This window comes from Eublepharis macularius, chromosome 10 (assembly GCF_028583425.1).
Source record: "Eublepharis macularius isolate TG4126 chromosome 10, MPM_Emac_v1.0, whole genome shotgun sequence".
In the NCBI taxonomy this organism is placed as follows: Eukaryota; Metazoa; Chordata; class Lepidosauria; order Squamata; family Eublepharidae; genus Eublepharis; species Eublepharis macularius.
In genome coordinates this window covers 53,793,857-53,811,491 of record NC_072799.1, presented here as the reverse complement: position 1 = coordinate 53,811,491, position 17,635 = coordinate 53,793,857, and the positions used below count along the sequence as shown (strand labels likewise).

The window sequence follows — 17,635 nt, the reverse complement described above, 5'->3', positions numbered from 1 at the left end:
ATAAACCACCTTAGTGTCTGTGTGCACATGTGTGTGTAAAGGACACACACATATTGCAAGAATCCTCTGGGAGAGTTGATAGAAACACACTCTGTTGTATTCCTGAAAATGAGAGCCACATTACCTTGCTGTAAGGATGGATGCCAGCTTTTACCCATACCGCACATCCTTAAGTATAGTACTTCACCTTTTCTCTATAGAAGTGAATGAAAACCATTACTTATATGGGAGAAGGCAATAAGGCACATTGACAGATCTCACTGGAGGGGCGGCTAATGCTGTTTCCTGCACCTGGTGATCCCAAACAGCATGAATTGAGCATTCTCCTATTTGCATAGTTCTATCAGTTCAGTTTCTTTGTGCTTGAGAAACTCTGAGTGCTGGCTTTTCTGTCATGTAGATGTGCTAAAGTCTCTGTGTAAAGTTTAAGCTTAAGAAATGCATCCATTTATTATCCTTTAAAGCACACAGGTGTCTGCACTTCTTCTGTTCACGCTTCATTAAACTGAACTTAGGTTGCCTTCACAAAAGATGAAATTCCTATACAGGTGCCATTTCTAAGCAGGAATAAATTGCAGGTATAGAGGGGGTCATGTTTGATGCTAGTACACCTATGGTGGGGAACCAGGATTGGCCGTGGCCTCCCAGTGTGTATACACTGTATGTACATACTGCACAAGACACACGTGAAATAATCCAGTTTTGTGAACAGAGACGACTGATGTAAATCTTGTCAGTCTCTCCAGAATACAGTAGCGACTCCTTATTGTTCTCTTTCTCTCTCTCTCCACTTTTGTACAACAAATGATGTGCTTTAAGGCTATCAGGACTAAATATAAAGTAGTAAAATGATGAGTACGGTTACCAAAAGCAAGAAAATAAAAAAGGAACTCACGGCAGAACAATACATTAAAAATACTCTTTACTTCTTAGTCATAATTCATGTTATGTCTTCTACTAACTTCAAAGTTTTTTTTTCTTTTCACACAAAGCACCAGCTCTATGAAACAAACTGCGCTTCAAATCATTCCACTTCAATAGTACTAACAGGTTTTAGAGTTTAAATCACTAACAACCTCGGAGTGAACCTTTATCCAAATGACTGCAAGTCACAAAAAGAGCACTTCTCTTTCACGGAGTACCTTTTGTGCTTTAGTGAGCCCCAGTCCCTTTCCCATCTTTCCCCCTCTCCTTCATGTCTGGCTTTGAAGAAAGATGTGTGCTTTGTGCCAGTAATGAAAGCAGGTATCAGTTAATGACAACTGCAATCCTGGGTTCATAATGCATACTGGAAATACTTCAGGAGAAAGCTGCCCATACCTCTATTTATGCAATAATAAAGTCAAAATTCAGAAGTCAGGATGGCTATGAGCCCTGTAGGGGCATCATGTAGCACTTAAACCAACTATTAAGGGTGACCTAATCTTGTCCCCCCCTTCCACTCTTTATATCAAGGACATGGTTTTTACCCCCCCCCCCATTTCATCCCCCCACTTTTAGCTCCAGTAAAGAGCTCTCTGTTATGATACTCTACACAATCCAACCCAGTTATTCAACGTTTTAAAAAAATCTTCCCTACCATCCCCAAGGCAGAAAAGAATTTCCCATTCTAAACTCTCAAATTGTAAATTAGCTGTCACTACGTGAGGTCATCCCCCCACCCCCCAAAACCCCCACGCGGCACTGATCCTTAATCATGCTCTCTTTCCGCGACTGTACAATGGTCGGGGGATAGGAGAGAGACTTGCGAAGTCCCTCCCTGCCTGCCTTTGCCTTTGGCAGCGGCTCTGCCTTCTCCCGGGGCTGCCCCTCTGCCTTTGTCCCCCCTTGAACCTTGGCGACGAGGAGCGCTCGCAATCCGGTGTGTAAAGTACAGCCTAGGAGCCCGGGGGCACCTTCCTCTTTGCTCTGCCTTGCGTGCGTGTCTCGCCTCTCTCTCTCCTCTGCCTCGCCGCCTCCCTCCCTCTCCAGCCTGTGTGTGAGCACTGCTGCCGCCGCCGCCGCTGCCCTTTGATCCCTGCATTAGTGTTAGTTAGGGGCTTGGAGACACGCAGGGAGCAGCCATCGACACCGCCGCACCAGCCCTCATTATTGACACCGCATATGAGCACACACTCTCTCCCGCGCCCATTAGCTCCATTGCCATTGAAGAATATTGCGACCGGGGACAAGCCAGGTGCACGACCGGGGGGGAAAGAGAAAGGGGGAGAGAGGGAGGGCAAGGGGGAAAGAAAGAGGGGGCGAAAATCCCCTCTTCTTCGCGGCTCCGAGAAAAAGCCGCTTGCCCAGGAGCAGCAGCCCTCCTGGCCAGCCCCCCTTGCCCCTGCTCCGTGCCCGCCTCTGCCCCTCCGGGTGTGTGTGGTGCTGGTTTTTTTTTTTTTAATTTGGTCTCCCATTAAACCAAGGAGGAGAATGTGAAAAGGGGGGAAAATGCCCAGGAGGAAGCAGGAGCAACCCAAGCGCCTCTCTTCACGTAAGTGCTCCTTCTTCTTCTTCTTGCCACCCCACCCCCGGTCTCCCCTCTGCCTGCCGCCTTCCCCTCCGCAGCCTCCTCCGTTGTTTTGTGCCTTAGTTTAGGGTTACAGAGGTGACGCCTGACAAAGACACAGCCCGGGTTATTCCTCTCTTAGGTCTGAGCAGAGGCAGCCATGTTGGTGATGAACAGCCTTGTGCCCTTTTAATTTTTTTCCCTCGCTCTCTCCCTCAGTGTGTCTCTCTCCCTCCCCCCGCTTTCTTCTCCCCTCCCCTTCCTAGCGATTGTGCATTTGTGTGTGTGTGTGTGAAGGGCTTTCTCTTTTCAGGGTGGTTGTGGGGGGGCTGCTTTCTTGGGGTGGGGAGTCGCAATTGAAAGGGGAAGCGGCTTTGCTGGCGTCTTGCGCGGAATCAATCGCGAGGTCCGTCTCCGGCTAAAGGTTGCGGCTGGGCTCGGCGGCCCCGGAGCCGGGGAGAAGGCGGAGGCGGGAGGAGGAGGAGGAGGAGAAGGGAAGGAGCGGCGGGGGAGGGCGAGGTAGGGAGCGGCGCGGGTGGCGGCGGCGGAGGCGGCGAGGGGACGACACACGCAGACACCGGAGGCCGCCACGGAGGAGCGCGGAGCCGGGCGGCGGGGAGTGGGGGGGGGGGGCGGCTCGTGGCACTCCGGGTCCCTGCAGAGCGGAGCGGGGGCAGGCGAGCTCGGGGCTCTAGTGGCCGCAGTCGCACGGAGGGTCAGAGGAGCCCCAGCCCGGAGCAGCAGAGCGCAGGGAGGACTCCAAGTGCATCTCAGCCCTCCTCCCGCCGCCTGCAGGCAATGCACAACACATTGACACCGCAGCTCGCCCTCCTCCTCCGCTCCCCCCTCGCCCACCCCGTCTTCCTCTTCCACCTCCAGCCCCCCCGCCCGGTGTCCTCCCAGTTCTTTGCAAAGCGGCTAACTTTTTTCCCTCCCCCCCTCCCTCCGGCTCTTCTCTGATCTGCCTGCTTTCGAAAGAGGAGAGTGCAACAATGCAAAAGATTTTTACAAAGATCCCAGCGCTACGTTGCCCCCGTTGCTGGGGCGAGAGAAAGAAAGAAAAGGCAGGCAGGCAGGCGGCGGAGGGAAGGGTCATCCGCTCGCTGGCTCTGCCCGCACATATGCTCGGTGCCTGCCGGCCGTGCGGCCCCTCCCCGGCTGTGCCCCCGGGTTCAGCGTCGGCGAGCCGAACTGCTTATGTGTCAAAGCCATGGTCGGTCACCTGAAGTTCACCGGGAGGGAGAGGAGCAGAGGGCGACGGCTGGAGCAGGGGGGGGAGCCTTGCGGGGGGGGGGCATTTTCTTTTTCCTTCGCCGCCGCAGGGAGAGCGCGATCGATCCCTTCCCTGTCTTCAGAGTTATAAATAATATTTCAATAGCTTATAGAAGGGAAAGGTACCGATGCCGCCCCCCGCCGCCGCCACACACTTTGCTTCCCGCCTTTCCACCCCACTCCCCAAATCCCGGCACACAAGAGCAGCCTGGCTCATAGGAGCCAGAGGGGGAAGGAATAGCACTTGGCGATGGCACAAATGCTGCTCCCTTTCCTGGCCGCCCAAGGGGCAAGGGGCTGGGTCGAGCCTTGCGATCGCCCCCCCCCCCGTATAGTTTTACCCGACGCCCCCCTCTAGAAGCGGCCGCTTTTGGAATGCACAGGAAGGGTTTTCTGTATTAAGAAACCGAGTGGAGGGAGCTTGCCGGAGTTCCTGGAAGTCGAGAGGGGCTGCCTTCGCCCGGTTGCTGTCGCTGCTCCCCCACCCCAGTCACTTAAAAGAGACCCGGAGGGGGGACTCGAAGAAAGCAACCTTTCCTTTATCTTGTCGAAGGCTTTCACGGCCACTAACCTTTCCTTTGTTTTGGATTTCATATGCACGAATCTGAGAAGGGGTCGGTGTATAAAAATGCGCGTAGCCAAAATAATATCGAGATCAGTGTATAAACAAACGGGATTTTAATTTTTTTAAAATCTGAAAGGGTTAGTTGTGTTTGTGTGTGTTCATAATCTGGATCGCGAGTCTGGAAAGCGCGTTGTGCAGGCGGTTCAAGATAGCTTTGGCGAGCAGCTGCAGACTGCCCTGCTGGTGACCTTGACCCGGACCTGGTGCTGTTGCCCTTTCTGTCTGTTTCTCTAGGGCAGAGATGAAATTCCGTCTCCATTTTAGCTTCCTCGGGTGGATCTGTTACACAGAGGCTGCTTTGCTTTGGTGGTTTCTACCCTACACGATTGCAAGTTTTATTACTTGTTCTCCCTGTTGCTTGTGGGAAAATAACGTTTATTCAGCTACAATGGGCAGTGACAGTAGGCTGTGAAATCCAGTTTTTAAAAGCCAGTGTCCTGTTTCTTGGATGTTGGGGCTTGGTTTTAAAAGGCTCTGAAGCTTTTCTAATACGTGGGTGGGGGTCCTACTAAGTATGCTGGGGGGGGGGCTACTACACTAGTGTAAAAGGCTTGTGAATTAGGTCTTTGTGTACTTTTAACACACGTGTTTAAAAAAACTTAAAACATGAACATGCTATTAAAGGCATTTAACCCTTTGACTTAAACATTTTGACACTAAGCATTTTAGATGCAATTTATCTTCACTGGAAACTACATTCATATTGTAAGGCCCTGAAACATCTTCAAAGAAGAACATCACTCCAGAGTTCAGTATTCAGAGTGAAGGAAATTAAAGTGTTAGGATGGTACTTACAATGTCAACATTAGCTCTGCCCCCCAAATGCAGTTGTATAGTAAAGTCCCTTCATGTTCTCATTAATTCTTAAGTAATGCATAATAATAAAATGCAAATGGAGCATGCAGCAGCAGACACTAATATATCTTGCGGTAGTATTATACTAGAATCAGTACAAGTGTGCAGAATTCATTGTTTGCGAAGAATGCCTTTTATATTTTCAGAAGCGACAGGTTTACTATGAGAAAATATAGTCTGCTTCTAAAATTCTCCAATATTAGAAAAAGGCTACAATCCTAAGCATTCTTTTCAGTAAGCAAATCCTGTTGAACTCACTGAGTCTTACTCCTGAGTAAATCTGTTTTGGCTGGAGCTACAAGTAAATCTGTGCGTATTTCTAAGCAGAAATTATTGATGCACCTGCGCATGTTAAGCACCTACATGTGTATATTAAAGAGTGATAAGGTCTTTACTAATGAACAGTCCTATAGAACTCGCTGCTATTATGATAACCTTTAATATTTGAGGCTTAAACTTTTATTAGCTTCTCAGGTAATTGCTTTTTTCTGCTTCAGAAATGTGATGCTGATTGAAATAAAATAGTGTTACCCACCCTACTGACTGTGTTCGCTACATTCAATTATTTCCAAAAGTTCGTTTCAGTGGGCCTGCTTGCGTGTGGGATAAATACATAGGTAAGGAAAGTCTGATTTAAACACATGCTTCGAGAGAGAAAAGCTATATACAAGATAAGCTTGACAATTACAGTAATTAAAATAAGTATAGGAATGGAGAAAATTGTGTGCTTTTAAGAAGCAAGGAAGAGCAACTTGATATGAATTATTGCTACAAAAAGAACTTGGAAAGATTAAGACTGGGATCTAGAGATCCTGAGGCAGATGTAAGTGCTTTCCAACGCATAGCAAGGGTTTCCTGGTTCTCCCTCTCCCTCCATCCACGTGGTCTGAATTGGAGGCCATTTTCAAAAAGCATGAGCTTGGAGATGGGTTTGTTGGCCAGCCGTAGAGGAAAGGAGAACTTGCTTTTGACCAGAAGCCTCAGAAGGTCTTCAGCACATGATAAAAGCTTTCTGCTTGGCCCTCTGAATTCTGGCCTGGGTTTGATATAAGCATTGACAGAGGAGGTAAGATTAATAAGAGATGTTGATGACCTTCAGTTCTGTGAAGCCAGTGTTCTTAGTGCTGTCTCCCCTTCATTTTTCAAAAGGGAGAGGATGTTGAATGACTGGGCCAGTTCTCCGTCTTGTGAATCGCAAAGAATTATCTGGCATTACACATTTCTTTAACCTTTCCTTTGTTTTTGAAACTTTCATGTATACAAAATCAGGAAGGTTAGGAAATTAGTGTCATATTACCCTTTTGTAGATCTTTATGATGTTTGTCTTGACTCAGCCTTGTATGATATATCTGTTTTTGTCACCATACTGAAGATGGAGGGTTGAAGTTGAGGAAAGATGCCTTGACTGACACCTGGTAGTGAATTTGTGGCAGAAATGAATTTGGAACCTAGGACTTCCTGGTTACAGCTATGCTGCTCCAGTATCATTGCATGGTTGATTTATATAGCTATCTGTTTCAGTTTTTATCTTGCTTTTCATCCAAGGTGCTCAAGGCAGCATATATAGTTGTCTCCTCACATTTTATCCTCATAACAATGCTGTGAAGTTGGTAGGCTAAGAGACAGTCAGTGGCACAAGGTCACTCAGCAAACTTCATGGCAGATAGGGATTTAAACATGTTTCCCATCCCAATTTGATATTCTTAACCACTGCGTCACATCACTTGGCTGTCTTAAAATAGAGTTTGTGTCTTTTCAGAAACCGTTTAAAAGAAAAACATGTACATGCTTATGGGTTTACAGCAGCAACAACATCTGAGGCAGGTGCATTGAACCTGTGCAGTGTCTACATGTTAAGGGTTTGGGAAGTCATTACTTGTTCTATTATTAGTCTAAATTATCTGTGTTGAAGAATCTACTTGATACCATGCTAGCATTTTTCAAATTTAGGATGGGCTCCAAGGGAAATATGGGATTACCAGTATAAGACACTAGTAATTTAAATAGCTCATTGTAACAATGCTCTTAATAATAGATAATAATAGCAAAGAAGTGGGATTTTTAAAAAAATGAAGTGCTGCCACTAGAAAGGGAAGAGTAGGGTCACAGATGCCTGAGTGCTGTTGGATCTACTTATCTCATGCTGGAGATGAAGTTTTGCAGAACTGTGTAGAATCACTAATGGAAGTAAGTGTGTGTGTGTGTGTGTGTGTGTGTGTGTGTGTGTGTGTGTGTGTGTGTGTGTGTTCAAACCTCTGTGAAAGGAAGCTAAGAGCTAGGCAAGCAAGGGGCAGAGGATGCTGGAGGTAGGCAGATATATTTGGTGAAGCTTCAAGGCTGGGAAGCTGTGAAAAGTCTAGCAAAATTAAAAAGCGGCGTGTTGAGAGTTTGTGGCATGCATTGATAAAAATATAAGGTGCAAACTCTTATGGCTGAACTTCAGATTGTAAGTTTACATTTTTGTCCTTTTGTTCCTGGTATAAATGGGGTCCCGCAGGGGGCAATACTCTCTCCCCTGTTGTTCAATCTTTATATGCTCCCCCTCGCCCAATTGGTGCGGAGTTTCAGACTGGGTTGTCATCAATATGCAGATGACACCCAGTTGTATCTGTTGATGGGAGGCCGACCTGATTCTGCCCCTGACACCCTGTTGAGGGTCCTAGAGGCCGTGTCTGGGTGGGTAGAATAGAGCAGGCTGAAGTTGAATCCTGCCAAGACGGAGGTCCTTGTACTTGGGCCGTGGACTGTCAGAGGCAGGGATCGTTCTCCCGACCTTTTGGGGGGGGCACCACTTGTGCCTGTACCGTCAGTTAGGAGTTTGGGCTTGATTCTGGATTCCTCGTCTATGGAGGGCCAGATCGTGGCTGTGGCTCGGGTGGCCTTTTTCCACCTTCGGCAGGCCTGGCAACTGGCGCCCTACCTCTCGGCCCAGGACCTAACGACAGTGATCCATGCAACAGTCACCTCCAGGTTAGACGACTGTAACTTGCTCTACGCAGGGCTTCCCTTATTATTTATTTTATTTATTCATTTTATTTGACTTATATCCCGCCCTCCTCATGAATGGGCTCAGGGCAGCTCACATCATAATTAAAACACAATAATTTAATAGTCAACTTTAAAAACTTATATTAAAATACTCTGGCACCATTATATATAGACTACTTTGGATACTAATAAAAGACTTGCATAGGTCATAGCTGTGGGTAAAACACATAGCCGAGGGCAGTCAAAGAAGAGGTAGTGATCTTAGATAGGATAAAGGGGGACACCCGCTGGTCCTCAACCAAAGGCCGGGCGGAACATCTCCGTTTTACAGGCCCTGCAGAACGGTAATAGGTCCCACAGGGCCCGGATCTCCAATGGGAGAGTGTTTCACCAGGCTGGGGCCAGGGCAGAAAAAGCCCTGGCCCTGGTGGAGGCCAGCTGGATGTCCCTTGGGCCGTGGACCACCAGGAGTTGTTTATCTGTGGAGCATAGCACCCTGCAAGGGATGTAATGGGAGTGGCTTGATCCAGAGACTTCAACGGGTCCAGAATGCTGCTGCGCGTGTCCTAACTGGAGCTTCTTGTAGGACACACATTACACCTATCTTGCAGCAGCTTCACTGGCTCCCAGTAGAATTCCGGATCCGGTTCAAGGTGTTGGTTTTGAACTATAAAGCCCTAAACGGACTGGGACCAGCATACCTAAGGGACCGTCTCTCCCTGTATGTGCCCCAGAGAGCATTTCGTTCAACCAGAAAACACCTTTTTGGTCCTGGCCCCAACCTGGTGGAACTCTCTGCCTGAGGACACTCAGGCCCGCCAGGATCTTGTATCATTTAGGTGGGCCTGTAAGACCGAGATGTTCCACCAGGCATATGGTGGAGGCTAATTTTAGCCCATCATTGCCGAGCCTTCCACCAGTCTCCTTCTGTAAGGGGTATGGAGAGTCCACTCATGCTGGTTGCCCCGAAAGAGGTACAGTATTTTATCTGTTTTTATGATTGATTTTAAGTTGTATTTTAATCAATGTTGTACCTCGCCCTGAGCCCGCTTGTGGGGAGGGCGGGTTAAAAATAAAATAAATAAATAAATGATGGGGGATGCGCAGGTATGCATACCAGTTGAATTGTCTTAATTTTATGGGAGTGGGAAGTCTTAAGTGATTTGTTGATCATAGCCTAGGTTTTTAGCAGTGGCACACCAATAATTTCCAAGTGTCTACAATTCTGACCACTCAAATTCTGTTTCATGTATCTCAAGTAGTAATTCTTCATGGATGCATTAGGCAAAGTGTCCCACTGCAAACGCCTGCATATTTTGCACAACATTTTCATGAGTTATGTAGGTTAAGGTAGGTAGGAGCATCATCCTCAACAGTTTAAAATTGCTAGCACTTTCAGTCAGATTTGGGGAAGTGTGGACTGTACTGTTCCAGTGGAAGCTATCTGGCACATTGCGAGTATAATCACCAAATCTAATTTTTCTATAGAATTCTTATCCAATGTCTCTTTATTCATTATAACTTTAGAACATAGTGTACAATTTTATATTAAAGCTTACTATTTTGGATTGTTATTCACATATCTAGAGTATCCTCTCCGAATCTGAAATATGGGTAGCATATGAAATGCGTTTTTACAAGAAGAAGTGGCAGAGTTCTGGGGACATGGGATCTAGAAGATGATGATGTACAGAATTCGGAGACTATACAGCTAGGGAAGACTTACAACCTACTCCAAAGAAGGAGGCATCATTGTAAGAGGGTTTTTTATGGTACTCAAGGCTGAAATACGCAGTTTGCTTGGGAGTTAGTTCCATCCATTCATTATACTTGCTTGAAAACCTACATAGGTTTGAATTGGAAAAACATGAAAGTGGAAATGGTGAAGTTTAGTCATAGGTAATACTCTTGCAGGGTTCATATCATGTGACGATGTTTGCGGTCCATCCCACATTGTTACCCATCATGATTGACATGTCAGATTCCTATGATCTTTTCATCGTGTTGAGTGTATGTTTCTGGGGATTTGTGAATAATGAATTGGTCTTAAACATACTGAGGATGCAATTCTGTTTTGAAAAATGCTTTAAAAATTAGGCTGAATTAATTCATGGTACATTGCTGATTCAGCATGACACAAAACATCCACAGGGCATCAAAATCCACTGCCCATTAACTCACAGCATCTGCAACATCTAAAATATGTTGTTTGCTTCAGCCTTAGCTGAAAAGTGAGCTTGTTCACATGGGGGTAATTTATGTTTTATTCTTCAGATGTTCACCTGTGGACAAGCTCACCACAAGTGTGTCAAGAAGACCAAACAAGGCACGATGTGGATTTGTTTTCTTAGGAACAAGCCATTTGGGACTGAGTTCTAAGTCAAGAGGACAGTCTGGGCTTTCAGCCTTCTAATTGGTCAATTGAAGTCAATGGGCTTATAAGGGTTCTAATTCTGCTTAAGATATTATATGCTTGGCATGCAGAAGTTCGGTACCGTATGCCTCATTTTAAAAGGATTTCAGATAGCAGGGCTAGGAAAGCCTGCCAGATACCTTGGTAGAGCTGCTGCCAGTCAATGTAAAGAGTACTTGTTTAGAGAGACCAATAGTCTTGAGTTAATAAACGACATCTTTACATGTTGGTATGTTCACTTTCCAATAAGGGAATGTGCCCATAATGACTGTTGAAGTTCTGATTTTCTTAAATGGCTTCCACAGAAAGCAGCCAAACACAACCCCTTTTCTCACCTCGTGAAAAAATCAAAGAAACAATGGAAACTGAAGTGAGGATGAAAGAGAAGGAATAGGACCACAAGCCAGTACAGTGTAGTGGCTAGAGTGACAGACTAGGATCTGGGAGACTCCAGGTTTGATTCCCCGTTCTGCAATGGAAGCTTGCTGGGTGACGTATTGTCAAAGGCTTTCACGGCCGGAGAACGATGGTTGTTGTGGGTTTTCCGGGCTGTATTGCTGTGGTCTTGGCATTGTAGTTCCTGACGTTTCGCCAGCAGCTGTGGCTGGCATCTTCAGAGGTGTAGCACCAAAAGACAGAGATCTCTCAGTGTCACCTCAGTGGTTCCTGCGCATTCCCCCTCAAAATGAGCCCTGAGTATTTGAAAAGTGTTAGGGAAAAAGAGCACCAGAAAGGCATATCTGGCTTTACCACTAGTGACATTTGGATATCATATATTTGGAGCTGTGTTGTTGTGCTCTCAGTTTGGCTTCACCTTCATATATATCTTTTGGGTTGATAATAGCTTGTGGCCTATAAAGTTTATACTTGCAATAAAGATGTAGTTTGTCGTATGATAACAAGAAAGGTTTGAGAAAACTGAGCAGCATAGCAATGATGCTAATTCTTGTCAAGAATTTATACATAACTTTCCTTGATGAAAACCCCATTGAATAAAATGGGACTTACTTCTATGTAGACCTGTTTAGGACTGCTGTGTAACTATTACGCCCTTCTAAGCCTATTGATTCAATGGATTTAGAGAGGTGTACTTTTGCTTAGGATTGCACTGAAATCACTGCGATAATACTAGTAACTGCTATAGATATAAAAATGCATGGAATGCATATTTCTGACTTAAAATTGGATGCTTACAAAGCAAGAAATTAACAATACAAGCTTGTCCCATGAATGCAATAGCCAAAGAAGGTAAACTCAGAAATAGAAATTCCATGGGACATCATATTGAACCAAGCTGATGTGTGTATAATGAAGATCAGGGCTTTTTTTCTAGGAAAAGAGGTGGCGGAACTCAGTGGTGGAACTCAGGACCGCACAATGATGTCACTTTGGGTCAGCTGGAACAAGGAGGGAGTTTTTTAAAGTTTAAATCGCTAGGGCGAAAATGGTCACATGGCCGGTGGCCCCGCCCCCTGATCTCCAGACAAGGGGAGTTTAGATTGCCCTCCATGCCGCTCCAGCTGGAGCGGAGCGGAGGGCAATCTAAACTCCCCTCTGTCTGGAGATCAGGAGGTGGGGCCACCGGCCATGTGACCATTTTCAAGAGGTGCCGGAACTCTGTTCCACTGCGTTCCTGCTGAAAAAAAGCCCTGATGAAGATATATATATATGTGCATGTATCCAATAAACATCAGATTATTATGCAAAAAATTGGACACAAAAAATGAACAAGTATTCCTGGGTCCAAAATGCACTTATAAGAAGTTTTTTGATGCTTTCCTCTTTTTGTCTCTTGACACCTACAAAGTCATAATGGCAGGTTAATAGTACAATGCAAACAACAAAGATGTGATTGCATCTCTGGTAACCATTAAAGATGCCCACTAATTTGTGGAATAGCTAGAATCTGATTTTTTGAATTGGATTTATGGTTCTGTCCATAGAGAATTTTTTCAAATCTATGGATTTATAGAACTTGGTGGGGGCGTGCCATGGATCTGAAATCTTTGTTGATTATATTGACTTACTCTGTGTAAAACACAAAATATATCTAATAATATTGTAAGCTTTGGTGTTCATATTACAGGTTTTTGTGTGCCAGTGTGCCCTGGTAATATCATTACTCCATGTCAGTACACATTGCATGTCATGACTTACACTGACAGTACAACTGGAATCCTTTGGGTTCTTGTACATTCAGCAGTAATTCTGGAGTTTCAGATGGATTTGTCACGAATCACGATATTTTAGCACCGCCAGTGGGATGAGTTTGGGGCAAGAAAACCAAATGCCACTCAGGCTTTCTGAATCAAGAGATAAACAGCTTCAATTCAGACATTCAATCAGTAGAGTTTCAGTCTCAACAACTCACCTCAGGTGGATCCAGTGTGCAAAGGGGATTCAATTATTCATGAAACCATGTAGATTATCAATCACACAGCAATGAATTTTGGCAACATCCACATATTTGATGAATTTGACATGTGAACTGGACGTTCATCATTGAAAGAAATCACAGCTCTCCTGATATGATTTTTATTTCTTTGAGAAAGATTTCTTCGCTCTCTAAAAACTAAGGTTCTATAGAAATTAGTTTCAGTTTGGAATAACGCATTCATTTTCATTTGGATTAACTACTATCATGCATTATGGGGGCAATTTTCTATGGATTCCCCATTACTGAATATTGCAGAGTTACCAATAAAATGCAGGGCAAATAATACTATGTAATAATTAACAGTCTTTAATACCTTGCTAGGAAATATTACAGTGTACAAGGGGAACATTTAACACAGTTCCTATTTATTATTTTTAACCTTTCACTGCTATAGGGGGTCATGATCTAGTTCATTGCTGACAAGAAGATCCATGTGGGGAAAATTATTATTCTTAGTCTGAATGAGTTAATAATTTTATTACCATCATCATTACAGTCGTTTTAGGAGCCTGGCAGGTTTTTTTCAACTTGTGCAAAGGGTACGTGCTGTGCAGTACTTTATCTAAAATGATTGGTCTTCATTGTCCCTCCTCCTGCTTCGAGCGTTGAGGCTGATATAAATAATACATAGTTCAAACCCACGTCCGCCAACCCCAATCTTGTTTATTTTGTAAACTGCAAAATGTTTCTCCATATTTATAAGTCTACATTGTGGTCATTTTTGACTTGACAAGGTTGCGATGGTATACAATGCTGTTTGGATTTTGAACAGCCGTTTAGATTCACCATTTCCTTTAAATGACATTTGGGACATAGTAGGGATGCAAATTGAGGTAAAGTTCAAGTGCAGACTCCATAAACAGCACCACCAAGAGGAGCAACCGTGTCCAGGGAAACAGAGAACAGAATGTATTCTTTTAACGAATGACAAAATCATCACCCAATTTGTAAAAGTGATTCCCTCCCCAACATGCCAAAGGCAGCAGTGGACAGAGGGATTAAGGATATAAAACAGAAGGATTAGGAAGAGTTGATCAGTTTAGAATGAACTATTAGTAATTTTCTATAATTGAATCTAAACAGATCCCAGTACTAGATAATGAGAGCATGACCTACAAATGAGGACTTTTGGAAGGCAAAAGGGCTTCTAGCATGAGGCTTCCACAAAGCCATGTGATGTCAAACTCTTCGCTTATTTTGTGAATAATGATGTTGTGTCAGGTTTCTAGCATGCCAGCTTCCCTCTGCTTAGTTTGTCAAGTGTAATATTTTAAATCATACAATTTAGCTCTAATTGTGCAAAATATTTCCAGATTCTAAAGAGTATGTTGTAAAATAATGGAGTAACAGGTAAACTTGTCCCGTAGCATCAGTTTTAAAGAGTAAATTATAGGTGCCCCTTTGGAGCATTTGCTTCTCTCTCTGTCTCTGTCCCTCTGTCTCTGTAACAGATTTAAATTTTCATTCTAAGATTGCAAAGTAGTTTTTATGATGCCAAAATACAGAACATGACTGGGATGTAAACTGAAGGGTCTTGTGTAAGTGACAGTGTTCTTTACAATGTTTTTTTGAATGAAGTTTTGCTGCCATGTAATAGTTTAATAAAGTAAAATAAAACTTAAGGTTTGATACTTTAAAAACAGAATCAATGCATATAAAAGGCTAGTTGCCTAATTCGCTGTTGTTTTTCTCTAATGTAGACTAATGGGGAAGTCATCTTGATTTTTATGTGTCATGGTCTTGTTGTCCAGTGCCCTCCAGCATGGTGTAGGCCTAGATTTTCTCACCTTTTAATAATCTGTTTGCTCTTATACAAAGACATGAGTGAGTTGTAATGGAAAACCAAGACAGTCCTCCAGCTTGTGTGCACCTTCCTTGCCCTGCCTACAGTCTGCTAATGACGTGACTTCTTGTTTCCTGACAAACTATAGATCTGAACCACAGATCATGATTTTCATTATTCTCATTATGGATTATTTTCATTATGGATTTTCAGTAGCACACAGACCAGAGAATCTCCCACTCTTATTCACATGGCAGAAAAAACTATGGTTCTTAGTAATGCCTGAATGATGCCAAACTAAACTGGAATCTGACAGGAAAGCTACCTGTTTTCACCAAATTTCATATATATGAACCAGGTGTAGATAGCAGGGTGGGGCCATGTCTGGACCCAAATCTAGATCTGGGATGGGTATTTTTCAGCCCAAGTCCTTTGATGTTCATTTATAGAATCAGAGCTAGAGACAGGGCAAACAAAATATATTGCTCTGTAAACAACAAAATGCTGTATTTATACCAGATCTGGAGAATTCAAAGAATTCATATACATGCTAACCATAGAAGCTAATGTGTATCTGTATTCCTTTTTTGGATCAGTAAAGATCAGTAAAAAATGTTTTGTCTGGCCTTCTCAAAGTATATAATGGGGATATCCTGTGCACCTCAGGTGGCAACTCATTGCAGAGGGTAGGAGCTGTGGTCCAAAAACACACACACCCATCAAACATGCTTATTAACCCCAAGCAATACCACTCTGAGAGCACAATTAGTAGATTTTGAAGAGCAAAGTGTAAATGAATCATGCCCTAAGATGCCAATTCCATATTCTGTATTTAGCAGTTATGTATGAAAGATTTTCATCTGCTGGCAGGGAACAAACAGCATTTTTTCAGAAGAAGGCTGTGGGTAGGGTTTGGTTTTCATGCTTATAATCTGTCTGATCACAAAATACAAATTAAGAGTTATCAAATGATTGTTCTCCTTGGTTGCCCACAGGGTTCTCTAGTACGATGCCATTTTGTTCTCTGCTTATGAGCCCTTGAGAGACTTTATGCCCCTTTTAGCTTTCAGGTTCTGTGAAACCATCTTGTCTGCTTTTAGGAGTCCTCTATTTAAGCTTATTTGAGGAGTCTTTAGAAAGTGCGGTGCATGGATAATATCTTCTACAAAACTATGCCTGCAGTTTATTTTTCTAGCATTTTAAACAGGGCAGAATGTGCTTTTTACAAACCTGACAATCTAGGGACTCTCCAAGCTTTACATTCACAATAACCTTGCTTTTGTTGTCTTTGAGGGGCTGCAGAAACTGGGATTGTGGTCCGCCAGGTGCTTGACTATGTGTGACTGGTGGGATCACATGTCATGTAGGGCCTTCTGTATTGTGACATCCATCCCTTTTGTTTTTCTTTAGCAGAGAAATTCTATGTGGGCTCTTAAAATTTCCCATATTTCCCCCTTCTTTCATGAAACATAGTTTGAGGAAAGTCTTTTCTTCAACTTCTGTACATTGGTTATATGACCTTTGACCCTGTTGTGGGTCATAAGCTGGGGCACTGTCTTGAAAGGACTCGTCTAAGAGCAAGCAATGCTTTTTCCACATGGAGTGCTCTGTTTTACTGCATTAGCCTGGACGTACTGGTAGTTTCCTAATCCTCTCTTGTTTGACTCTGCTTGTTAACCCCAAGCAATCCTCTCAGGGGCTGAAAAAACAGCTGTCTTTGGTGAAGAAAACACAGTGCAACAAAACAAGTACCTTTTGAAGCTTCCCTTTCAGGGTTGTACCATCATATCTTTTTTCCCCTCATAAGTATTACTAATATACAGTAATTTGTGGTAGGAGCATACAGATGATTAAGAGCTAGATTCCTGTGACATTTCTAGGATAGGAATCAAAAAGGAGGAAGACAGCCGAAAACCTTTTCCTTGAACCCTTGGGAACACTGCCATCTTTAAAAGTACATTGAGTGAACAGAAGATGGAGTTCACATAAGCATTGTAAATGGTCAATCAGGTGCACAATACTTACTAAATATAGCTGTGGGCATTACAGCACATCACAAAACTAGGCACCAACCAATTAAAAGCCATAATAAATCACCTTTGTTAGATCTGCTGTTCTGATGTCACCTGTTATGCTTGAATGCTGCCAGCACAGATGATATGTGAAATCACCTTTTTCGGTCTGACCCCTGACGTAAGTGCAGGAAGCATAATTAAGGACTATAGAGCAGCTTGAGCTGAGATTTTTCTGTTGTGATAAGCGCCCCCCCCCCCCATGGCAACCAAATTGCATTATGTAGGCTACTCAGAGAGTTTAGGATGGAGCAGGATATAAATCAAAGGAACAAATGAACATAAAAAGGATTTTCGTTTTAGTTACCAGACCAGTTGACAATACAGAAGCTCACACGATTTTCAGCAAGAGGAATGTGACCATTGTTCAAGACCTTATCTAGACCGTTCCCAGATACAAAAATAACACTTTCTTTAAACTCTTGTGGCACAGTATCTTCTGCATTTATTGCTACCAATTAAATGGTTTCCCCACAACCAGAATCTGTTCCATAATTTGGGATTCACTGTAGCTGGGGAGGGGGAAAGAGGAGTAACCCGCAGCCATGTGCCTGCCAGATGTGTGCCTGTAACAGAATTGTTTCTAGCTATTTCCTGTTATGCCAATCCTTTATCAAAACCTCAAATCCATTTTTATATTTCCCTGAATTTAAAAATTGCTTTTTGGGTTTGCAGTTGGTTAACTGCAGAAGAGGAAATGGC

General features: G+C 43.8%; 1 protein-coding gene across 1 annotated transcript in view; it reads left to right on the top strand.

Annotated features, from left to right (window-relative positions):
* The first annotated feature begins 2,402 nt into the window (after positions 1–2,402).
* The window catches only part of ZNF827 (zinc finger protein 827), a 146,121-nt gene continuing 130,888 nt past the window's right edge, over positions 2,403–17,635 (top strand). The window contains exon 1 of the mRNA XM_054990598.1: positions 2,403–2,473. Within this exon, the coding sequence (XP_054846573.1) occupies positions 2,431–2,473 (43 nt within the window). The 5' untranslated portion in view covers positions 2,403–2,430. The remainder of the gene's footprint in view (positions 2,474–17,635) is intronic.